This window comes from Rattus rattus, chromosome 17 (assembly GCF_011064425.1).
Source record: "Rattus rattus isolate New Zealand chromosome 17, Rrattus_CSIRO_v1, whole genome shotgun sequence".
NCBI classification, from domain to species: Eukaryota; Metazoa; Chordata; class Mammalia; order Rodentia; family Muridae; genus Rattus; species Rattus rattus.
Genome location: NC_046170.1, coordinates 13,095,910 through 13,121,253, shown reverse-complemented (window position 1 = coordinate 13,121,253; position 25,344 = coordinate 13,095,910). Strand labels below are relative to the sequence as shown.

The 25,344-nt window shown below is 43.7% G+C and overlaps 1 protein-coding gene across 3 annotated transcripts; it reads right to left on the bottom strand.

Annotated features, from left to right (window-relative positions):
• Nucleotides 1-405: 405 nt before the first annotated feature.
• Siah1 (siah E3 ubiquitin protein ligase 1) lies at nt 406-24,345 on the bottom strand. 3 transcript variants are annotated; one of them, XM_032887489.1, is made up of 3 exons: nt 24,172-24,232; nt 4,117-4,297; nt 406-2,319 (listed from the first exon to the last, which is right to left on the bottom strand). In XM_032887489.1, the coding sequence occupies exon 3, from the start codon at nt 2,315-2,317 to the stop codon at nt 1,469-1,471; it is 849 nt and encodes a 282-aa protein (XP_032743380.1). In that variant the 5' UTR covers nt 2,318-2,319; nt 4,117-4,297; nt 24,172-24,232; the 3' UTR covers nt 406-1,468. The 3 variants fall into 3 exon arrangements, with proteins under 3 accessions (XP_032743380.1, XP_032743379.1, XP_032743381.1); XM_032887488.1 differs by lacking the exon at nt 4,117-4,297 and having other exon boundaries at nt 24,172-24,345; XM_032887490.1 differs by lacking the exons at nt 4,117-4,297; nt 24,172-24,232 and adding an exon at nt 23,284-23,802.
• Between the last annotated feature and the right edge of the window lie 999 nt (nt 24,346-25,344).

Below are 25,344 nucleotides of genomic sequence, written 5' to 3'. Positions count from 1 at the left end.
GGTGCCTAGAAACTTGAAAATCAGACTGCAGAGTCAGTACTACACCACTGGAGCTAGGAAAGGATAAAATAACTCACTTTTTTTTTCATAAAGGAAAAGAATAATCAGCATTAATTAGTCATATTCCCAATGTCCTAATGGAATGAAAGTGGGAGGGAGAGCTGTCCAGTCTTTTCTGTGATTTAAAATAAAACATACTTCAAACAGTGGCATACAATCCTCTGCTCTAAAATACAGACCGGAACAGGAAACTACCTTTGGAGTTTATCCATCTTAGGGCCACAGGGTGGGGATGTAGCTCAGGGGTAGAGCATCTGCCAAGTGCTAGGCCCTACATTCAGTCCTCAGCTCCAGGGAAACAAAAAACAAAAATAAAAACCTAGAGCTAAAGTAAACACATTAAAATTTTTTTTAATTTGCCAGATAATCTTTTAATGAGAATTATAAAAGACCAAAAACATTTTTTTGCAAACTGCCTTTTTTTAAAAACAAATGATTTACTTTAATTACAAATACTGTGTATGATGATGCACTCTTTTGCAAAACCAATAAATACAAGAACCAATTTAAACATGTGATTTGCCCAAGACATTTGAAGAGAGGAAAAGCCTGATTATTTTTTAATTTATAGTGACCAGAGTTTACTCCCTAAGCTAACCTTTCAGAGAGTAAGCCTGACCTGACGGCGTAGGACAGCAGTCGGGAGGCGAGACCGTCCTGTACTTGCTTCAGCCTCGACGAGCTGCTCTGCTCCCTTTCCTTTCTGGAATTCCGATTTCCACAGAAGGGCTGAATTAAAAATGTCTAATAAATTGATTGAAGGAAAAGAAAGTATGTACTGAACACAAACTTCTGACATTAAGCAATTATGGATATCAAAAAGACGCTAACTTAAAAGGTACAAAAGTGAGAAAAACCTGAATTACAGAAAAGAAAGTCAAATTTATTTAATGAAAAACTAGAATAAAAATTAGCAAATACACACACACCAAAAAACAAAACAAAAAACAAAACAAAAAACAACCCCACAGCAGCACTGTGTGTTGACTCACAAGGGGAAAGCGGTGGTCCATGACCACGCAGATGGCTTGTCAGTTAAAGGAAAACCAACCACACACGTGCACGCATGCGTGCACAGACACACACCCCCAAAAAATTGTCAACAATACAATCAATCTACAACAAACACAAAGTTCAGAAATATTTTACAATGTTTCCTTTCTTAATACAAAAGATGCCCATCTTGGGTATATATATTTTTCAGTGGTTTACTGTTGAATTATTTTTAAATATATTAGTGTTACTACATGCAACTGTTTCCTGTATTAACAGCTTTTCTTTTTATTTACCTTCATGTCTAGCTTCTACCTACCAGGAGAGGTTTAGGTTGGCAAGCAGATGGGTGCCTTATTCTCTGTGAAGTCAAATGCAAATTTTAAACACTGGCCAGAAATATTTGATTGCCGTTTCAACACATGGAAATAGTTACATTGATGCCTAAATTGCCATTTTCTGCAAAGAGCTGTGCAATGCTGGTGTCAAACACTAGGCAGTCACTATTCATGATGGCTGTTGCAATTCCCTCATGAATAGACCGAGGGGTGGCTTCCCAAGTCAATCGCCGCCTATGACCATTCAGCTCAAGTCGATATGCAAAATTTTCAGCTTGCTTGCGTGTTCCTATCAGCTGTACAATCGCAAAGAACTGCTGATGGCCATCGTATTTTTCTTGTTTCTCCAAGACTAACATGAAATGAAAGCCAAAACAAGACTGCATCATCACCCAGTCAACAGCACCAGGAAGGTTAATGTCTGTAGCAAGGAAAACTATATCTTCTCCTTGCAGGGTGGTAATGGACTTGTGCTGATGCATCAGGTGGGGCATGACAGCATCCAAGGAGCCTTGCCACTTACAGGAAGCACCAGGGCAGGGGCAGGAGTAAGGCCTGAACTCACAGAGCTCCTCGTGCTCTGCCTTTTCGGTGTGCGGCAGAGTTATCTCACATCCAGAAGAGGCGTATTTACAAGGGAAGAGTACGGAGTTGGCCACTTTCTCCATAGCCAAGTTGCGAATGGATCCCAATGGGCCCCGGCAGGTGGGACAACATGTAAGTTTGGGGCGACAGTTGCTACAAACAAGATGGCCACTCTGACACTGAAGAATAGGTGGCAATACATAGTCAAAGCAGACAGGACACTCGAAAAGACTCGCCAAGTCATTGTTGGATGCAGTTGTGCCAGTCAAGGCAGGTACCCTCTGGGATGGTGGACACTTTGAGGTGCCAGTGGGTAATGCTGTAGCAGTCTGACGGCTCATCTCTGTAAAGGAAAACAAGAAAATAAAAGGAAGCAGGAGAAAAAGTTACAAATATAACACATTAGTAGATATGTATGTATACATGTCATAAATACTTGTAAAGCATTCCACAAAATTTATCGTGAATAAAAGAATAAAATTAAGTAAATAGTTTTAAATCCATATACAAATAAAATAAAAATTGAACGCTAAAGGTTAATTTTTTGAAGTTATATAATGAGTAAACTGTATTTCCAAAATGTTCTCCAGCATGTTTAAAATACCTTTTTGTTCTTAAAGCAGTGGAAATCTCTGGGTGGACTACACAGAATAAGAATCGCACCAGGCATTGTGGCCACACCTTTAACCCCTGCACTGCAGACACACATACAGGTGGGGATCAGGGAGTTCGAGGTCAGCCTGGTCTGCATACATAGTTTCAGGCCAAGCAGGACTACATACGAAGACCTAGTTTCAAAAAAGTTCCTAAACAATAAAGAACTACAAAACTGTCTTTGTTTTAAGAACTTAAATACAGCTGGGCAAGATGGCACAAGCCTTTAACTCCCAACATTTAGGAGGCAGAAGAAAAGGAAAGAAGGAAGAAGAAAAAGAAGGAAGGAGGAAGGAGGAGGAAGAAGAGGAAGAGGAGGAGGAGGAGGAGGAATATAAATTAAATACAGGGCTGGAGACTGGAGAGATGGCCTAGCAGTTAAAAACACTGGTTGGTCTTCCGGAGGACCAGGGTTCAAATCCCACCACCCAAATGGCTGCTCATTAGAGGCAGCCAGGGCACTCAAACATATTATGAGCAGATAGACACGCAGGCAAAGCACCCATTCACATAAAATAAAAACAAATCTTTTTTAAAAGAAGAAAACCTTAAATTACAATATAAACTTTATTTGGGCTGGACTTTTTTCCCGAGTCTCCACCTCCATCTATTTTTTCTCAAGTCTGAGTTTGCTCATAGCTTCAGGACCTACTGCTTTAGTCCTATGAAGTTCATATGCCAAAGACCATTAGAGCCAGCGTGAACAGCATCATCACTAGAACTGTGCTCTGGGAATGGGGCTCAGAGGTCACGGGGGAAGGAAACCCTGCCACCCTGTTATCTACCTGCAGACGTCTACTCAGTCTTTTACTAAGGCAGCCAGGTATCACTTCTGTCTCCCATCAGTCAGTGCCTTCATCTGAAGGCTGAAGGAATATAAGAAGTGGAGAAAACCACAGAAGATCAAACGCTGGGTGGGGCTGAACAAAGAGCTCCCTGAGCCTGTGGGTTCCCTCTTGTGGCTACAGCTTTCACTGTAACTAACCACAAGACTTCTGAGCGTCTGGAGAAAGGACCAGCTAGTGAGGGTCACACACAATAAACAACTTTCCCCGGGACTTTGCCTCTGTGGGATTCAGCAGGTCATAATTTGTCTCAGAAATTGACAAAAGAACAATCAATGTCCTGACAGTACACTCCCTGAGACTACACTAAACACAGCATTTCTTGCCAGTTATAATCATTTTGTTGCAAAGGCTTTAACATTTTAAAAACAACAGTGGTTACAAATATAGCCAAGTCAACACAATTGAAATTCTAGATTGCAGCAGACTCTAAGGAAACCAGGAGCAGCACTGAAAGTTTACTTTTTTTTTTCTTTTGATACTAAAGCAATACTCTCAAGTTCAAAGGGCAAAAAATTACTGACAAATGTTTAGTTTGCCTGTGGCTTTCCGTTTCCTCTCCAGCACACACACAGTGTAAAAGAAACTATCACGAGGCTCATACCCGTGGTATGTAAGATAGAAGATTAATCAGCTCTCACCATCTGAAGTCCTGTGATCCAGGCATCAGGATAAAGAGTACTCTGTAATCTAGTTTCCAACTGAGCAAATTCTTTATGCAGATGATTTGTCCATTTTAGGTCACTTGTGAAACAATAGGTTTGGCATTACCAAAATGGTTTGCTTCCCATCCACTCCACCATGTTAAGTGTAGCTCATTCACTTAAAGGAACACAGTAATTTGAAAAGTGAGTTTTTCAAAACAGCTCTGGTCATATCAAAGACCTCAGTTTATATTTAAATACAATATAGCCAAGTTCATGAGAAAAACACTAGACCAGTGCCTAGACCTAGCAAAATACCTCTAGCACTTATCAGCATAAGCTCAGGTTCATGTTACAACATATTTTATTACCTTCCACACACTGTAGAAAAAGCATACTAATTTCTACTGAGCATGAGCAAAAACTATGGTTGGAGGTATTACAGCACAGAAAACTCCTACACCATTACCAAGTTAGAAAGGTAGAATGCAGCTCCGTCTTAAGCCATAAGTCCCTCAACCACAAAGCTGGCCTAAAGTAGAAACCAAGGACAAGTCTGCAGAAGTTGTGACACACCTGAGGCTTGATTTAAATCGGAGTTTCTGTAGCGCCACTGAACCCTCACTGCCGACCTTACAGAACCTGACAAAGCCGTGTAGCTTAAACCAGAATCCACGAGTTCGCATGGTTTGGTTTCTTAAAGCAGTTGCTTTTATGTCAGTACCTTTCCCCTTCCTGGTCCTGGTCCCAACTGTTGGCAAGCATGTGAGCAGGACTCCCTTCCAGGAATGCAGAAAGCGCGCAGGCTTCCAGGTCATGAGAATGGAGGCTTCAGGTTCCTGCAACCCCCACGGCCAGCCTGCAGAAGCCCCTCCTGGGCCCTGGGCTCCTAAGCACAGAAGGCTGCTCACTTCCATTCCGTATTAATAGTAGTTCAACGATGGCCTGTCCCCAGGAGAGACAACACCTCCCATGAATTCTAAGCTGTGTGGTCTTAAATCGGTGATCTCCAATGGCTTAACCAACATAAGGCCGGCAGCTCTGGCGTCAACACCTGGCAGGCTCCCGGGCCGAGCCAAGCAAGAGGGCGGACTTTGCCTCAAGCTCCACCCCACAGACCACCTGAGCAGCTCTGCCTGGCGCCACCAGCAACGTGAAGCCCGTACACTTGGGAGCAGTTAAGTCTCGTAGAGCATGTTTCCGGAGGTCACGATCTCAGTGCTTTCTTAAGGCTCCAGGGTAGGAAACATACATGCAGGGATGAAGGAAAGCGTCCAGCCAGGCAAAGCCTTTGTCTGAGAATTCTCAAGTTTGCATGTCGGGAAAAACACCCTCCCCAACTCACTCAGAACTCAACCACCATTTTCCTCAATTCTAACTCTGCTGTTTGTGTGCCACCTTATTTCAAACGCCCCCCTCCCCGATGCAGTGAGAATTGTAAGCACACCCAGAACACAGATTATACCCTCGTCCCACTCTGGGAAAGCTTCCTTAACTGGTTTCATTAAACCAGAGTAGCTTGCCTTGTTTTTAAACCAGCCTTATTACCCTTGCCCCATAAAGTCCTGTGTACCTCAGACTTGGATAGTGTCAGCTAGAGCTTCAAAGGTTTAAGCTAGCATTATACCATGCTTAGGACAATCTTCAATACAACCAAAACCTGGCAGGCAGTGAGGGCTCCCAATACAGTGTAGGTTTTTCCCACTTTGAGCACCTTCAGCCCCATCCATCTGCCCCCCTTTATCCTGTTCAGTCACTTTCACCTCACTATAATACTAAATTACACTGAGCATCTTTAAGAACAGAAATATAGCCTGGACTTTCTAAACTGTACATCTCAAGCTCATTTTGGCAAAAAGCTAAACAGAAAAAAATATTAACACCTTTTAATTTTGTCTTAATATTTTCAGAGTATTTAGCCACTGCTAGGTTTTTTTGTTTTGGGGCGGGTGTTTTTTGAGGCAGGGCTCACTCATTGATCCCAAACTGCCACTGAACTCTGGGAGCCTGAAGATGACCCTAAACTCCTGAGCATCCAGCTTTCACCACCTCCCAATTAGCACTGAGATTGCTCACCATGCCTAGTTTTATGTGGTGCCTGCCATGCCTTGTGAAAAACTAAGCAAGCATTAAACCAACTGAACTATGTCTCCAGCTCAAATGCGCCTGTTTTGCCTACATGTATGTGTGTACGTATACGCAGCGGGCACACCCTGCCCTCACCCTAAACTCCTGCAGCCCTGGGGCTTGGCTGCCCTTCCCTATTTAATCCGGTCATTTTAATTACCAAGTCTGTTTGTTTGTTTGTTTGTTTGTTTGTCTGTCTGTCTACTCTTTACTCTCTTGGCTCTCCGTCTCTCACATGGCCAGGCTCAGGGTCATGCTCACTCCCAGATGTCCCTGCCTCTGGCTGTGCTCTCCCTCATATCTACAATAAACCTCTGCCACACGTAGGAGCAATGGCAGCCTTCCCTTTTTATTTTATTCATTCATCTGGAGGTGAAACCATGGGATTGGCATCTATAAGCTCTCTTCCTAGGAAGAGAACCAAGCTGCTGGTGTGACTGACTCTCCTGAGATATGTCTGCAGCATTTGTTTTGCTGGCTCCTGCCATCTCTCAGTTTTGATCCTAAATTCTACTGCTACTTCTCGCCTCCACAGGTTCTAACCAGTCCTCTCCCTGTCCAGTCCCTAATGTCTCTCCAGCTCCTACAGTCTTCTACACGCTCCCAAGGCATCCACGTGGGCACTCAACTCAGCTCTCAGCTCTGACCCGCTACACTCATGTCTGGATCTCTGCACCAGGACATTTACTGTCTCCTTTTCCCCTGCTGTCAACTTTCTCTACTGGATAAGTGTTCCCTAAGCTGCCAACTTTGTACTATTACTACAAAGGCCACTTTTGTGCCAGGAGCTCACTCCTCTGGCCCTACATAGGCCAAGGTCACGTGGGAAGGGACACCATTCCTCTGTGATTTGGACATTTTTTTCTCTCTGCCAAGTTTGCCATTCAGTTTGGATTCACGCTGGAGAGAAATTCTTGTGACAAAGACACTCCACCCACCTCAGCTCAGTTAGCTTTCTCTGGCCTCCCCCTAGGAACTGCAGTCCCACTAAACTAACTCTGTAGCTCCTGCTCCCAGCTGCCCCTAAAGTTCCATCTCCCCACTCAGCTGCCTCTTCCTTAAGCCTGTTAGTAGGCTCCTCCCTTGGGCAGAACTCTAAGCCCAGGCCCATCTAGGCCACTGTCTCTATCAGCACCTCTGGGAGCTTATAGAAAATTCCCCCAGTGGGGTTTCAGGTTTTTTGCCCTCCCGCTCCTTCTCAAATTACCAACAGCTTGGCCTCAGTACAGACCAATGGCAAAAAACTGGCATACTTGATTTCCAACGGCCACAGCACAAATAAACAATCCCCAAATGGCTTACATCTAAACTTGCTCCACATTTCCTCCACTTCCCACTCTCGAACATCTCTCACCTCTCCACATCTCTGCTACATCTCACTGTGTATGTGCTCCCACCCTGGTTTACAATATACTGTATATGTAACTCAGACCAAACTGCTTTGTTTCTTTGTTTGTTTGTTTGTTTAAGATAGGATTTCTCTGTACAGCCCTGGCTGTCCTGGAACTCACAGAAAACTTACCTTTAAAGGCTTGTGCCACCATTGCCTGGCTAGATTCAACTCCTGTTTTTTAAAGAACTGTCTATCTGGATTCAACTCTTGTTTTAAAAAATAGACCTCCCCCGCCAAAGAAATAAAGAAAGGAAGAAAGAAAGGAAGGAAGGAAGGAAGGAAGGAAGGAAGGAAGGAAGGAAGGAAGGAAAAGAAAAGAAAGAAAGAAAGAATGAAAGAGAGAAAGAAGTCTTTTAAACGGCCACATGACTGGCAGCCATCTTTACTAAGGTTAAAGGGTACATGCCATGGGACTTCATAGTATAGAGCGACTAAAGCAACACCTACCCCACATCTTCAGTCCTACTGGGCCCTCTGCTTCTACTTTCAGACTAAAAAACAGCAGGTCACCAAAATATTTTGGATTGGTATGGATACATGACCTTGAACTCAAATTCCAAGGGACAAAAATGATAGTAAAATTATAACTATCCAATTATGGATTTACACTGTACATTAGGGATTTGAGTTAAAACATTTAAACAGGATGCACTTCTGCAAACATGAAAACCTAGTTCAACCCCTCACACACACATAAAAAGCCAAATGGGGGAGTTAGTTGTTCTTCCAGCCCTGGGAAATGGAGACAGGATTCCTGGAGCTCCTGGGCCAGGCAGGCTAACCATACTTAATCGCTGCACTCCAGGTCAGTGAGACCCATTCTCAAAAGAGGTAAATGGGTTGTCCTCAGGTCTCTGTGTGTTTTTCAAGAAAAGGACATGACAGAAAGCTGACATGGAAAAGGAACATCAGCAGTGACTTGTAAGGAAACTCAAATTTGTGAAGCATCTGCTGCTTCCAAGATCCCCTATTTGAGGCTACCGTTGCGGGGGAAAAAAAAAAAAAAAAAAACTATCAGAACCTCATTAGTACTATGTAAAAGGAATACTGCAATATGGTTAATAAATCAAATGCAAAATAAGAGTGAATCATCTTAGAAGTGTCACATCCCAGCATCTGAAGTGTTCGTTAAAGGAAGAGTGCACCCTGGAAGCACTGGTTCTAGTAACACAGGACCCCCAAATATCCCAGAAGTAAGTGCTCCGCCACTAGGTGTCTGCGTTTCCACAAACTCCTGAGTGAAGCCAGCACTACCGTCCACATGGAAGCTGCAACATGGAGGCCGTAACTAAGTATAAAAACTGAAAGGGGAACATCAAGTTATTAACAGAAGGCAGTACCGGAGAAGCCAAAGTCAAAGACATAGAATAACTCAAATGTACATCATTGCTAGGATAAATGTGTCTTCCTTAAATTCTTCAAGAACTCAAATTATTCCTATTTTTTTTTCAAAAAGAGGTAAAGTAATAATAAGCAGATATACTTAACTATGCAAAACCTCAAACAATAGTGATGGAAGGAACGTTTATGAAAACCACTACTGAAGTAATTAATCAAATGATTAACAAGAAATGGACGTCTAGGCCCAGCAGAGATACAAGCCCTAATCAGCACTTTGGAGAGGGAAGAAGGCAGTGCCAAACTCCCCGAAATCTCTGTCCTAATCAATAGCTGAAAGCTGGGTGTTAGCAGGTTAGATAGAAGACAGAGCTGGTGGCCAAGAATATAGCTTTGTCACTCAAAAACTTGACCCTTCAAAGAGGGGAGCTTCTTGGCTGGCTAAAGGTAGGGTTGACTGCCAATGGCCAATGATTTAATAACCATGTTTAAATATTGAGGCCTCCACAAAAGTCCACAAGTCCAGGGCTGAGTTTCCAGAAAGAGGGTATGTTTCAGGCTCTGGAGGACATACATATGAGGAAGACACAGAAGTTCCGCCCCTTCCCTTCTAACTTGCTTTATTTCTTCTTCCTGGCTGCTCACCATATGTTATTGTGTGTGTGTGTGTGTGTGTGTGTGTGTGTATGTGTATGTGTGTGTTTGTGTGTGTGTGTGATATAATATGTATATTACACAATATCATTTATAACAGACATCAGCAAAATATGTCCCAGAGTTCTGTGAGCCACCCTAGCTAACTATCATACCAAATCAGAGAAGTCCTGTTAAGTCTATTTTATATCCAGCCACAGCATATTGTTGGTCAGATGTGTAAACTATAATTTGAGAGTGACCTCCGAACCTCCAGACCCAGAGCTTAACCTGTAGGGTCAAACTTCTAGGAGAGAATATAAACTGAATTACAAGACACCCAATTGTTGCTGGCTAGAGAAAGGGATATGTATAAAACCCATTTCTATCTAAAGTTAAGGTTTTTAAGAGTAAAGCAGAAAGGGGTATTTTCCCCTACTCTCTTTAGCAAGGTAGTAATCACATGGTAAGGAAATAGTAACACACAGCCATGATCCAGGCCACCCAGAGGGGACTTATGCAAAAGCAGCCTTGGATACAACTGGTAAGAGTCACCCAGAACCGGGGTTGGGATTTAGCTCAGTGGTAGAGCGCTTGCCTAGCAAGCACTTAAGGGGAAGCCCATAAAGAGAACCAAGTGCAAGGAGGTTGGAAGGCTGACAGACTTCTCACTTTTCTGTCCTTAAGTAGAACACAGTGAGCATTAGAGTCCAGTAAACAAAACAGGGGAGCAGATCCAAGAAACAGAACAAGTAACATCATTAATAAGGTGAAGAGAGATTTTTAATTCAAACAAGAACCAGTCTGTCAGAAGAAAGAACTCAGTACATAGGGAACTATGTACGGAGGCCTGGTGGGTCTGGCCAGTAATCCCAGGTACATGAGAGGCTAAGGACAAGTCAAAGTGAGTTCAAGGCCAGACTGGACAAGTTAGTGAGCTCTTATCTTAAAACAAAGCAGGCTGTAGCTCAGTGACCACACAGGGCTTGTTGCACGTCCACGCCCCCTCTGTGTACAAAGTGCTGGGCTTCAGAAAAATAACAGAGCTTCCTCCGTATCAACAGAACAAAGCATATGCATAGTCAGCCTGGAGAGGGCTAAGAAAACAGCAGTTCTCCATTTTCGCTGTAAAGGAAGCATAGCTGCCCTCCCCTGGGTGGGAGGGGTGGGGGGATATGAGTCTCTGAGTTCTCTGCCAGCTAGAGTCCCAGTCTCAAAAGCAACAAAACCCAACTAACCAAAGAGGGCATTGCAGACAGAAGCAAGCCTGCTAAATGTTACATCAATGTGAATCCTCTAAACTTCTTCCTACTGTCTTTCTTCAGCCAAAGGAAAAGTGATCTGTCACTATTAGCTCAATATATTCTCTTGTCAGTACACCAAACCCAAGAATAACCAAATGGCTGCCAGCAGTACTGGGTTCCCAAAGCACATGGAACCCGGCAAATCTCAGACTTCACTGGTTAGTTCTACTAGACAGCACGCTCAGTTTGCCTACTGCAATGTCAGAAATGAAGTATTAGCATTCCCTAAACAAAATACCTTACTATTCCAACACAGTATTTTTCCTTCTTTGTGCATTAACAAGTCTAAGATCCACAGTGCCAGGAATTGTGGGTAATATTACAGCCTACATATACTGTGGTTTGGAGATGGCAGAGTTTAATTTAAAATTAGGCACACTTAACAGACTACCAATAATTTACTCTGTGTTCTCTGAGAACTTTTCTTCCCTATTAAATCAAGAACTTGACCTTTTCAATTAAAAAAAGTTTCTACCTACTCTTAGATCTTAATTGATAGTATTAATAATCTTACATTTCTGAGCTACTTGTTTAAATTTTCTTTCTCTTAAAACTCTGTTTTTGCCTCTGTTTATCTGTGCACCATGTATGGCTGGTGTCTGTGGAAGCCAGAAGAGAGCTTCAAATACCCTGTGCCATGAGCCACCATGTGGGCCCCAAACCTGAGTCCTATGGAAGAGAAGCCAACTGCTGAGCTGTCCCTCTCCAGCCTGCTTTTTAAGTAAAACTCAGACTTCCTACAGTGCCACAATAGTCTACCTTATAACTGAGGTGGCTACTGACTGACTACTGGGAAGGTAGCAAGCACGTACAGCATGGATATCCTACGTGAGGGTGATTCATGACTCAAGTAGGACAGTGAGGGATTCCATCACATAAAGTTGAAATGTATGTATTTTCTCTGGAATACAGTTGATCACAGATAAATGAAACTTCAGAAAGTAAAATGACAGATATAGGGAAATATAATAATAAATGTTTCCCTTTCCCATTTACCAGAAAAAATAAATGTGGTAAACCTTTTCTGTTACATCCACGGTATCTGAACAAAGCTTTAAAATAGGTTAGCCCCTAACTCTCAGCATGTGAAGTTCTTGCCTTTCCCACTTCGGCTAGGCGAGCTCTGCACTGTGCTCTGTGCTATATACTGATTTTAGGTTCTTCACCCCTAACAGCCTGTGTGTAGGACTCTATTTTACAGGAATGTCTAGACACACACACAAAGCATCAATAAATCTGAAGTCCAAAATGATATGACACTTAAATGTTTTTTAAATTTTGGGCCATTTCAGATTTCGAGGTTAGAAATGCTTAACTCGTAAAATGTATGCAAATATCCCCAAATCCAAAGAACACTAGAATTTGAAACATTTCTCTGAGTTCAATGGAGCAAACTGTCCCAGACATTTAGCTCTCTGAATAAAACTGTGTTCATTTTGTTTTTGAAACAGGCTTCCATGCTGTCTGCACTAGTCTCTAACTCACTAGGATGATTGTGAACCCTTGATCTTCTTTGCTACCATGGTGTCTTATGAAGTTCTGTGGATCAAACTCAGCTTCATTCCCATTCGTGTTGGATAAAAACACTACCAACCAAACTCTATCCCCTGCTAAGTATTCTGACCTCCAGAACAATCTGTCTGCACGCTGACCAGACTGCATGCATTCCACAACTGCCTTAAGAAATAAATTTAGCACACTGAATGTACTGAAATACAATATTTCAGTACATTTTGTTTGCAAGTTCTGAACTGTCACCAACATAAGAAGAAGTTTACAGATCTGCTTCCTGCCTGGAAAACTATTTACTAATTGTGGTGGTTTCTATCTCAGTGATCCTGAGAAGTGACCTGATCACTCATTTTCTCTCCAAACACCTACATTTCAGAGTTGCCCACAGACACTTTTTTCTTATACTGGTAACTTGGATGATTCTTTAAAATTTTCTAAGAACTTAAATTTGTACCTCTAGGTACAGCCTTCACCAGAGTCTAGCCAGGTAAATGGATGGATTAGAAAAGATCATACTGAATGAGGTAACCCAGACCCAGAAAGACAAATGTTGCTAGCTCACTCTCTCATCTGAGGCTCCTAGCTGCAAGTATGCAGGTGTGAATATAAATAAAACCTAGAGTCACCTCAGAAACCAGGAAAGTAAAGGGACTATGGAGAGGAAGGAAGAGCATCAGAGGGGAATAGCAGAGTACAAGTAATGGGAAGATATGGGAAAATGGAAGGCGGGTGGGGGAAAACTTATCCAGAAGGAGAGAGATAAACCACAGGAGGAGTGCAGAATAGCAGGATAGCTGAAAAAGTCATAAGGAATCATTTACTATCTATTTCCCTAAAATTACACATACATATAAATCTGTGTATAAAATATACATACAGTTTAAATAAAAATTTTCCTTCTGGGTTGACAATGCTTCCTTACAAGAACCATAATGTAGCTAACAAAAAAATCCAACACCATGCAAAAGAAACCTTCCTCTGAGTTGTTGGCCAGGGCTATTCAAGAGACTCTGAAAACCTTACAGGCTATTGCTGTTGCCCTTGGTTGCCTCCCTACTGTTGAAGGTACTATGTACTTTAGACACAGGACCCAGAGACTGAACTGGATCTAGCCTGAAAGCCTCATCTCTGACGTCTAGCTTCATGGTACCACAAGGTGCCCATGCAAGCTTCCAAAGGATGAAAGCATCCAATACTTCTACTCAGCTACGACACCTATGAGCCACAGTGACCGCCAGAGTGCAGTGGCCTGACTATCTTGGTGGTAACCAATGGCTTTCTAATTGGACATAAGTCTACCCAACAAGAAGGAAACCATGACTGGTACTGGAAACCTAGCCAATTACTTAGGGCTAGTGAGATCATGGACTTTGGAGAAAAACCTACAACCACTTTACTACACCAACATAATTCCTAATCACACTCTAAATATTTATCCTTATATATACACAGGTAAGTGTTCTCACCCCTCATCAAAGGGAACTCTCTTCCTAACAGACCGTAGCAAAAAACTTAAACCAATCAAACTGCAGAGAACAAGAGACTGTGTGATGCCCAGTCCCAACTGACACATCTACAACAAAATCCCTGCACCTAGGGTTAGGCTCGGAGGATCACTGTGTAAGGAGAAGAGAAGTGGGAAGACTGTTGGGAGACAGAGAATCTGGGAGTGGTGCACACTTTTAATCCCAGCTCACAGGAGGCAGAGGTGGGTGGGTCTCTCTGAGCTCAAGGCCAGCCTGGATTACAAAGTGAGTTCCAGGATAGCAAGGGCTGTTACACAGAGAAATCTTGTCACAAACAAAACAAAACAAAACAAAACAAAACAAAACAAAACAAAGCAAAGCAAAGCAAAACAAGAAAGACAGAGAGAAAAACAGAAGTTTGTCAGTTTGCTTCGAGACTGTCTCCTAGAAATGTCAGAAACTAAACCCATGATGTCGCTCTCATAAACAAGGCTACCTAGAGAAGACATAAACAATTACATCACTAATGGACATGCTAACATGAGGTGGGAAAATTCACAGAAATCCTCAATCCTACAGAAAGAACTAAAGGCAAATCAGGTAATGTTGAGGAGAAAAAAATGGTTGTCCCCAGGGAAGAACCCTCCCCTGAGCTGGTTATCCAATAATACCAAGTGGTCAACTCTGTGATCACATAATATACAGTTAGCATTCTACAAACTGAGCACGTTTTATTTATATATTATTTAATATACATAACAAAGAAAAAGAGGCCATGAGTTTGAGAAAGCAAGTCTGGGGTGCATGGGAGGACTGAGGGAGGAAAAGGGGAAATTTATGTTAATTATAATTCTAAAAAAATAAAATTATTTTTAAAAAGTTTCTCTTGGGCTGGAGAGATGGCTCAGTGGTTAAGAGACATTAAGTCCAGAGGTCCTGAGTTCAATTCCCAGCAACTACATGGTGGCTCACAACCATTTGTAATGGGATCTGATGCCCTCTTCTGATGTGTCTGAAGACAGCTACAGTGTACTCAGATATGAAAAATAAATATTTAAAAAAGTTTCTCTAGTCCAAATTAAAACAAAACAAAAAATAACAACAAAAAAATCTGTCTATAATTTCAGCACACATACATACCTAAAACAACCATTTTATTGTCCCTCCTTTAAAAAAATCGTGTAAGGATCTACCGTTCCTCAACAGCTTTACAGCATCATCTGGTCTAAGACAGCATTTCCTCACCTACACGATCGATTACAATACCTTCCTAATCCAATCTTCCTCTCTTTCCATATGCGTCTCCCACATTTACCCACTAACATGCTCTAAGCACAGCAAGCTTAGTCAATTCAAATTTATATGACATCATCTCAGGCCTTTGCTCCACACCCTCCCCTGGTTGCTCACACAAGGATGAAAACTACATTCCCACAAAGAGCACCATGATGACATGTGCAATAGTCTCTACGTCAATCTCTTCCTTCTCCCGACTCTTCCATGACAAGGCTGGGCTGTTCTACTGGATCTTGTCTCAAACACACTTCTCCTGGACATCCACATGGCTAACTCCTTGACTTTCTTCAAATCTTTGTACATACATTACTTCCTCAATGAGACCAACCCTGTTTCTCTATTTTGAATTGTAACCTCAATCTGAGCATGGTGGAGCATTGTCTGTAACCTGAGAAGTGACACAGAGAGCACCTCATTCAAGGGAGCTGGAGAAATGGCTCAGCAGTTAAGAGCACTTGCTGCTCTTACATAGGACCCAGGTTCAATTCCCAGCACCCACACAGCAGCTTGCAACTGTCTGTAACTGCAGGGATCCAACATCCTCAACACAACATACATGTAGTCAAACACCAATGTGTATACATACAGTTCTAGAAAAGAACCAATTCGGGGCTGGGATTTAGCTCAGTGGTAGAGCGCACTTACCTAGGAGGCATAAGGCCCTGGGTTCGGGTCCCCAGCTCCGAAAAAAAAAAAAAAAAGAACCAAAAAAAAAAAAAAAAAAAACCAATTCAATTCCTGCAGGTGCCTTCTGACTTCCATACACATTGCCATGCCACACAGACATGTGAACACGCCCCATACACATCATACACACATTAAAATGTAATTTAAAAAAAGATTTTTAGGGGTTGGGGATTTAGCTCAGTGGTAGAGTGCTTGCCTAGCAAGCACAAGGCCCTGGGTTCGGTCCCCAGCTCTGGGAAAAAAAGAAAAAAGAAAAAAAGAAAAAAGAAAAGATTTTTAACCAAAAAAACTCAAACTGTGCCCTGACTCCTAGCCCCTCTTTTGTGCACTCCTAAAACCTTGTACGCCTTAACCTTCTTCTCTCCTTACTTCCCAGCCCTCTCTAGGGTTTCTTCCTTAGACTGTTATTACTTTCTACACACTCCCACAATTTACTTATCTTTATTGTTCCAGGACCATTCACACTTACCTGGGAGGTGAGATTTGTCTAGTGCAACGATGTACCTCAAATACTGAGAACAATACTTGGTACATGCAGCATGACCTCAATAAACATTTCTTGGATGGGTGAGTAGAAAGCACAGAAGCAGCGCCCTTTTGAACAGCAATATCCAACTACAGAGCACTATGGGATTGCTTTTTAAATTCTTGAAGAAAACGATTATCCTCATTCTCTTCCATTCAAATCAAATTATGTTGAGAGGAAAATAATGATGCAAGGTTTTGAAACACTACCTCCTCTATAAATGTTCTCAGGAAACTGGACGAGCTCTCCAAAGTCGAGGGAATGTAGCAAGAAGGAACTGGGACTGCAGTAAACAGAGCTAAAATAAATTCAGTGCAGTAAAGAGAGCTCTAAGAATTTAGACAGCCCACAGCCTACAAGCGACTTGAACATTTAGAAAAGTAGCAGGGGATTTGGTGACAGCTACAGAAAAGCACCAGGAACAAAGTAAGGCATAAAACACAGAGCCCCGGCTGTGAGGAATAAATAAACAGCACATCACTGTACAGCACATTCACTGTGGAGATCCACTTGTAAGCCACCTGTCTAGCCAGGCTGAGGCACACACAGACCTGGGAAGAGTAAGTGTAGCAGGGGGAGGTCCATTCACAGCAGGAAACCAAGAGACAAGAGATAAGCATAAAAATAGTCAGTGAGGCCTCACTGTCCACAAAAAGCAAGAAGCAAGAAGGGAGTTGTCCTTTAAAACCTTGTAGAGCGCTGGCCCAAGGTTAAGAGTCTCCTGACTGTTGTTCCTGGGCTGGGTGAGCTATGTGGTTCCAGCACCTACAGAGCAGCTCATATCCTCCAGTTCCAGAAGATACAATGCCTTCTTATGGTCTCCTCAGGCACTAGGCAAGCATCTGGTGCCTGCAGGCAAAACTCCAAATACTAAAAACTGTAACCCTTGAGAGGGCTGTGAGCCGGCTTCTGCAGACTGAGTGACAGAACCCTTTGCCTGGCACTTGAGAGGCCTATGTTCCATCCCTAACACAATAAAACAAGAGTCTTGCAGAAGCTAGGCACAGTGGTTCACACCTGCAGTCTCAGTGCTTGGGCGGCAGACACAGACAGGAGGTTTGCTGTAAGTTGACCAAACAGGACTACACAGTGAATTCCAGTCTGGGCTACACAGCTAGACCCTGTGTCACAACCAAACAGAAACACACAAAAACCTTGTGATTGTATACTATATACAAAATTTTTTCAACCGAAAGTTCAGAAAAGTAAGAAAGTGACATATACAAATTTGTTTTCAAAGATTTTAGCCTTAACTCTTGGCAAAAATGTGGGGTGGTGTCCTTGGAGAACACGTAATGTAAAAGGCTCCCACAATTAAGCTGTTTTCACCACAACAGTAAGTGTGTATCTCTGAGATCCAGCCCATTTTCTTCCAAGGGTCTTTCTTCTGATTCACACGTTGGCAAAGGTGTAGGAACACAAATGCCTACAATTCCACATATAGAAAGGCATAAACTGAAAACAGCTCTTCCTTAAGAAAGTGGTTTAAACGCAGTCGAGATAACATTGTGCTGTGCTGCATAAGACTATTTGTGTATTATACATGTAAGAATCAACTGCTAAAATGTCAGGTGTCTGGAACACAGCTCAAGAGTAAGGCACTCATCTCGAGTGTCTGAGGCTCTAGATGTAACCCCAGCACCACTTAGCAACAGGAATAACAATCAGCAGAGGGAGAAAGGCACAGAATAGAATCAGCACAGAGGACTTGGGGCAAATGAACCTACAGTCATAAGAATCAAGTTACATCACTTCAAAACTTGTAAGCACAACTCCTTTTGACATGGCTGCTCAACAATTACTAACAGATATCAATCATTTAATGGGAAAATGCCTATTTCAGTCATATCAAAAAATTAAATTTAGGGCTGGAGAGAGATGGCTCAGCGGTTAAGAGCACTGACTGCTCTTCCAGAGGTCCTGAGTTCAATTCCCAGCAACCACATGGTGGTTCACAACCATCTGTCATGGGATCCGATGCCCTCTTCTGGTGTCTGAAGACAGTGACAATGTACCCGCATACATAAATAAATAAATAATAAAAATAAATAAATAAATAAATCTTAAAAAAAAAAAAAAGAGTTGTCTGTTCTTGCAGTCTGAGTTCTTGCTATCTGAGTTCAGCTCCTAGCACCCATACTGGGCAACACACAACAGCTATAACGCCAGCTACAAGAGGTCCAACATCTTCCTCTCGTCTGAGGGCACAGCATGCTCACACATAAATCCACACATAATTTGAAAATAAGTAAGTGTATAAATGAGAAAACCTATAAACTGGGAGTTGAGAAGATGGCCTGGTGCTTCAGAGCACTTACTGCTCCTCAAAGGACACAGGTTTGGTTCCCAGCACCTCCATGGCATCTCACCACTGCCTGTAACTCCAGTCCCAGGAGTTCCAGCTACAGAGTGAGAACCTCTCACAGAAGACCAAAAAGGAAAGAGAAGAATAAGGGAAAGAAAGAAAAGAAATATTGCTCACTGGCAGTCTCTGTTTTCAAATACAGATTTGTTTTTCTCCTTCTGGTTCACATAACCAAACTTCTGTTCAAAACAAATAAAAATACAAATAAGTTCAATATGTTCAACTTAATGAAAAATCTTTGCCAAACAGAATTACTTGGTCAGACTTTATCAGCATTATTCAAACTGCAGTTTCTGTTGACTTACAGCAAAGCACGCACACAGGCACAGGCGTGCACTTGCACACACGTGCATACATGTGCACCCGTGCGTGCGCTCTCTCTCTCTCTCTCTCTCTCTCTCTCTCTCTCTCTCTCTCTCTCTCTCTCTCTCTCTGTACTGGGATGTGACATCATGGCTGGTGACCTTGTCAGGAATAAACTTCACAAGAACTAAAACAGATGGGAAGGGGCACAGGCAGCATTAATCCATTCATAGAAAGCTTAGAAACAAGTAAATTCCATCTGTGACATCCAAAAGCAAGACATGTCTCCTGTGGGGAGTGGTAATTAGGATGAGGAAAGAGGGTTCTGGAATGTTCTTAACCCAGGTGACTGGTTACAATAGGGGGTTCACTTTATGAAAACTCAAGGCCTACACATGATTTGAGTACCTTTCTATATGTAGTTATGTAAAGTGTCAACAAAAAAGTTTACATTTAATAATCGAAGTACATCAATCAACTGCTTTAATATTCCCTTCCCGGAGGATCTCCTTGGACAGCAATCAGGAGTCATCAGCAAGCAGTTGCTAGCAGCTCCTCCTGTTCCTCCTCAGACCTTTGAACCCATTTCTACACCTCTGATCTGCCACATACAGAATTCCTGCATTTACCCAGGGTTTCACCTTACCTTTCAGAAAAGACAGCAGAAACCACCAAAGCCAAACTGCTTTATATTCCCTCCCTCAAGCTTACACACTAACTTTTCTCCCTTGAAAATTAATTCAAGAAGAACCCAGCCTGCCATCTTCCCACTTCTAAATGACCCTCCCTCTTGACCCCGGTCTCTCCAACTCGAGCAAGCATACACTACTTGCCCCATCCAGCTTCTGTGTCACCCTATTCCTGACTTTCTTTCTGCCTCAGACTCGGGACATCTCAGCACAGGTCCACCAGAGCTCTAAACTCTACCGCCATCCTCCAGTCTTTCTCATCTTGACAAGTGGCAACACAGCCCAGTCATTCTAGCCAGAAATCTTATTCCTCCCTTTCTCAGGCTCTCCGATCTGACCCACCAGCAAGATCTGTTGTTATGGATCCAATGGATGCCTCCAGTCCATCTTCTCTTCATTTTCACTACCAGCTCTTTAATCCAGACCATAATTAGCTAACACAGTTTATAAAAAGTAATCATGTCTCCAAACAACTAAAGCGACCTTTAAACGTCGGTGGATTATGCTATCCTGGTAAGTTAACCTTTTTGAGTTTCCTCAGTACTCTTAAACGCACATTCCTCGCTGACTCAGTAGACTCTGACCACCTGCCTGCTCCCTGGTCCATCACTTCATTTCGGTGACTCTCCTGGCTCCTCAACACTCCCAATCTCTGCAGCCTCAGGACCTTCACCTGCTCCAGTCCCTCATCTCCCTTCAAATGCTACCACCCCAAGCAACAGCTGTCCTTACCACCCCATCTCTCCTGCAGTACCTTTGCCTCCTTTTATAGTATATAAAATAACCTGTAATTTTACTTCTTCACTAGAATGTAATGATAACATTAGAAGTACTTTACTACGTTTTGAACTGTCTAATCTATGTGCACATTGCTTCTAATGCAGAGGTGGGCAGTAGCTCTGCTCTCAAGGATCTTAGGTGTGTGTACTCTTCAACGTCTGTTGGTCCTGGAAACACACGGCCCATCAAAAAGGAAACAGACAGGGCCAGCTCAGGCAAATGACAGATGACACAGCCAAAAGACATATCCAGGTCTGTCTCTTAATGGCCTATCCTTTTAATGACACAATTCCAGTGGTACTTCAAGAGTAGGACCAGGGAGGTTCAAAGAGTAATATACTTAACAGCTGCTCACATGGTACTGGAAACTAAGGCTCAGAGAAACTAATCCCAAACTAGCAAAAACAGACATTGAAGAGTACACACAACAACCACAAAGTACCACAAAAATGTACAGTGCTCAAGGAACAGAATAATCTAGTTTGAATAGGTAGGGCAAAATGAAACCCTAGGGTAAGGCTGGGAAAGTCCATTTAAGTCAATGTAAAAATGCCAGTCATTTAGCATTGATTTACTCAGCACCAACCATATGCCAATGAAGTGCGGAGCAGGCGGGGACGAGGACTAAATCTCAAGCCTATTTGGTTAAACAACCAGAGAAAAGTAGTAGCTCAGGAGACACTGCCGTAGAGACAAGCAGTACTGTGGGCACATGGGGAGATGGCACCCGGTTCAATGTGGGAAGTTCATGAAGAGCTCACTAGTGACGACCTGGCTATTATGAAATGAGCAGAAAGAGAAGGACCTGGAAGCACACAGTCCATCGAAGGAAACAACAGACAGGGCCAGCTCAGGCAAGGCTCTGTACTGACTAACACATTAAAGACTGTGGGACTACATGCAGAAGGCCTTTCCAGTCGGGTTCATAGCTTTAATTAGAAACCTCATTTATACTGATAACACTGTAAGAAGGGCTAAATCAGGGCTGGAGAGATGGCTTAGTTAAGAGCACTTGTTCCAGAGGACCCCAGTTCAGTCATGCATATCAGACAGCTCACAGCTACCTGTAACTCCAGCTCCAGATCTGACTGCCCTCTTCCAACCTCTGCCATCAGATGATTACCAGTAACTATAAATATTATATAGAAGAAATTTTCTTCTTCAGATTTGTCTGGTTCTGGGGAGGGAAGGAGTTCTTAGGTTTTCATAAAGATCTGGTGAAGCCAAAGTCTAAATGAAATACATCAAACATTTAAATATTTCACAAATTACTTATAGAAATTCCTATTTTTATTTAAAGATCTGAAACAGGGTTGGGGATTTAGCTCAGTGGTAGAGCGCTTGCCTAGCAAGCGCAAGGCCCTGGGTTAGGTCCCCAGCTCCGAAAAAAAAAAAAAAAGAAAAGAAAAAACAAAAGATCTGAAACAGATTTAGTTAAGAGAATTTCCAATCTTTAAAAACTGAGTGTCTCAACTACCATAAAATATGATTTACGCAGTCATCTAAAACTATGCAAAGTCACTAAACTTGTTTTGTTACCTTAATTATGTAAGACTGGTTTTCAAAATACCTTACACATAGAAAACAAAATCTCCTCTTTAGATCAGTGGTTCATCTGGGTACTTCCCGTGTAACTTATTAATTTTTATAGAATAGCACATTCTTCAGACATTAAGAATACAGTGATTTTTTTTATATGTTTGTTTTTGGTGACATGGTTTCACTAAATTGCCAAGGCAGACCTTAAATTTTTCTATTCTCCTGCCTCAGCCTCTCAAATGTTGGAATTCCTGGTAACTAATGTGAGTTCAGGTTTCTATCACCAAGCCTAGCTTTCTAATGTAGGAATTTCCCCCAAGGTTTGAGGGAGCAGATATTCTGAAGCAAAATAAATTATTACATTTGTTTCTAAATGTAATCTTTTCTTTCTTAATTTCTCTCTTTCATACTATCCAGTCGAATTTACAATTACCTAAATTTGCTACACTATTTCAGTTTTAAATACTGTTACAAAACTGGTGCAAAATTGCCAGAGGCAGTCTCTTACACCAATTCCCACACAATAAAGTTAAAGCCCACTTTAAGTAAAAAGCTCTGGACCAAATTGCGACTAAACTATCCAGATTGCAAGTTTGTATCGTTATTTAAATTTCCAAAACAAAAAAAAAAGGATGGTTAATTTATGGAATCCACTTTTAGAAAATTTTCCTCTACCAGTCACAAACTTATCCCATAGGTAAACACAATCCCCACCACACGTGAGCCAATCGCTCTGAGACAGTTACTATGCCATCCCATTTGTCACAGCAGGCTTTGCTCTTCAGCAGCTTCTGAAGGAGATGGTGACACCACAGGTAACTACACTAATTAAAGGGAGTCACTGTCCTACTTTTCCAAGTTAGGTAATTGAAGTCCTTGAAAGTGAACTGATCCATAAACTAAAACTGCTAAAAGGAAACTTCATTTGACTTTCCAAATTCCACAATGTACTGTATCTACCCAGTCACATCCCCTATCACTCAAATCCCAAAATTCCATCATTTCAGAAAGCATATCATTCTGTCCTCTAAATCCTTTCATTTTTTTAAACGGTAAAACCCAAATACTAACCCGATTTTATGTAACCCGATTTCAAACATTTTGGTCTATGTACTTCCAATGCATCCATGCCAAAATAACTTAAGCGTATGTTATGAGGCAAGGGTCTTTAGCAGTAATCATTTACTCTGATCGCTTAGTACTTACTCTAAGAGCGCTCTGCACATCAACTATTTCCCATCTCGTTCTCAAAGGCTTAAGACAAATACTCTCCATTAGACCCATTTTTCTGATTAGGAAGATGAAGCACCAAAATCGTGCCCAAGGTCACAAACCGGTGGGGCAAGATTTGAATCAAAGCAGGAGGACAGAGTTCGGAGCCCAAGCTCCAAATGCTTTAACGAGTTAACATTTCACCCTGGACGGTCGCCTATCAAATGGTAAATGTTCAACGCTAAGAACAGCAGTAAGATGCCCTGTCCTACATCCACATTCAGGGTTTCCATGACTTTGACAAATCAGCTAGATGGCCTCGTTTTCCAAATGCACAAATGTGACTCTTCTGCCAGGGTAAACAAATTCTGTATCTTTCCAGGAACGGACGGTCCGCAGCGGCCAGAGCGTGCACACTAAGTTGCATCTGGGAGCGTGGAGGAAGGACCCCGAACTATCCCGCAAAGGAAGCTGGGCGGAGCAAGGCTTAGGCTTAAAGGCTGGAGCGGCCCAGGCGGGCGTCCGCGCGCTCGCTCGTGGCGACATAAACAAGGGAGGAGGCTGCGTTCTTCCCCGCACAATAAAGGCGCGGGTCCGGGGGAGGCCACCCTCCCAGAGCCGCCGAGGCAAGGCCCGACCGCGGCCCGCGCAGCGCGCGGCTGACCTCCGCCATGTTGGCCGTACACCGGGCCGCACAACAAAGACTGAGCGAGGGCGCGGGCCATAGCCTCGGCGCGCCCGCCCGCCCTCCGCCTCCCCTCACCGCCGCTCTCGGCTGGGCCCGCCCGGAGAGGCCGAGACAAAGGCGCCGCGGCTCCGCAAGGGGACCCGCCAGCCCTCCCCGGGCCGTAGCCGGCTCCTCCCTCCAGGCCGCCCGCTTACCTGTGGGCGGAGAGCGCGCCGCGGACCCCGGCCCCGTCTAACGCGCCCGGTCGCCAGCTGCCGCCGCCGCCACCGCCGCCACCGCGGACCGCGCCTCCACCTCTCCCGGCGCCGAGACCGACGGGACACCCTGGGCCGCCGCCCTCGAGAGCGCGCCGCCCGGCAGCCCGGCTTCCCTGCCGCCGCCGCCGCCGCCGCCCCGCGCGCTCTCGAGCTCGCCGCGCGCGCCCGCTAAGTACCCACACCGCGGCGGCCGCCATGAGCGGGCGCGCGCAAAGAGCCCGGCTGGGAGGGGCTTCCGACGGCCGCGCAGGCGCAGAAGCGGCTGGCGGCTGCGGCCCGCGCGCGTACCGCGCTACTGGTTCCCGCGGTGGCGGTTGGCGTCGAGACGCTTCGGTTACCGGAGCTGCACCCCGAGCATCCCCGCGAGGCGGCCGTGCTGTCTCGGGCCCTTCCTATGGAATTGACTTGGTTTTGCGCCCGCCTCTCCCGGGGTCCGCGGCCTGTAGCGGCAGCCACGACCCCACTGCTGGAGGAAGAGAGGGCCGCGCCTCCCGGTAGGCTAGTTGAAAGCTGGCCAGTTAGAAGCACGCCTTTAACTCCACTTCCCCACTTATCTGGGACGCTCCTCGTTGGGGACTGTCCATTCTGCTACTTTAGATTAAAAAACAGAGCCGGGCACTGGGGAAGCAGAACCAGGATCTTCACAAGTTTGGGGCCAGTCTGCTCTATGTAGAGGGTTGTAGGACTTCACGGTGAGATGCTGTATCCAAAATAAATGAAGACCCCCATCTTAAGAGCTAGGCGTGCATTCGTGAGGAGTGCTCGCCTAGGATAAGACTCAGTTCCCAGTTGCCAGTGAAGGGGTAGAAGCCTTTAAATTCGATTCTGTGGTGTGAGATTCTTGGGAGGTCAGAGGACCACTTGTGGGGTGCTGGGGGTGGAGCGCGAGTGGTCCGCCTTGGTGGCAGGGCCTCTGCTAAGCCATCTCACAGAGTCCCGGTTACAGTCTTTTGATGGATGCCTCTGTCTGACTAAGTTAACGGAATGTCAGGCGTTTACAAATCCTGAGCGGATTTTCAGGGAAGAACTGTAGAAATGCAATGCTGTGAGGAAAGTACTTTTTCTATGGGATTTCAAGGAACCAAGAAAGTCTCTTCTCAGCCTTTCCAT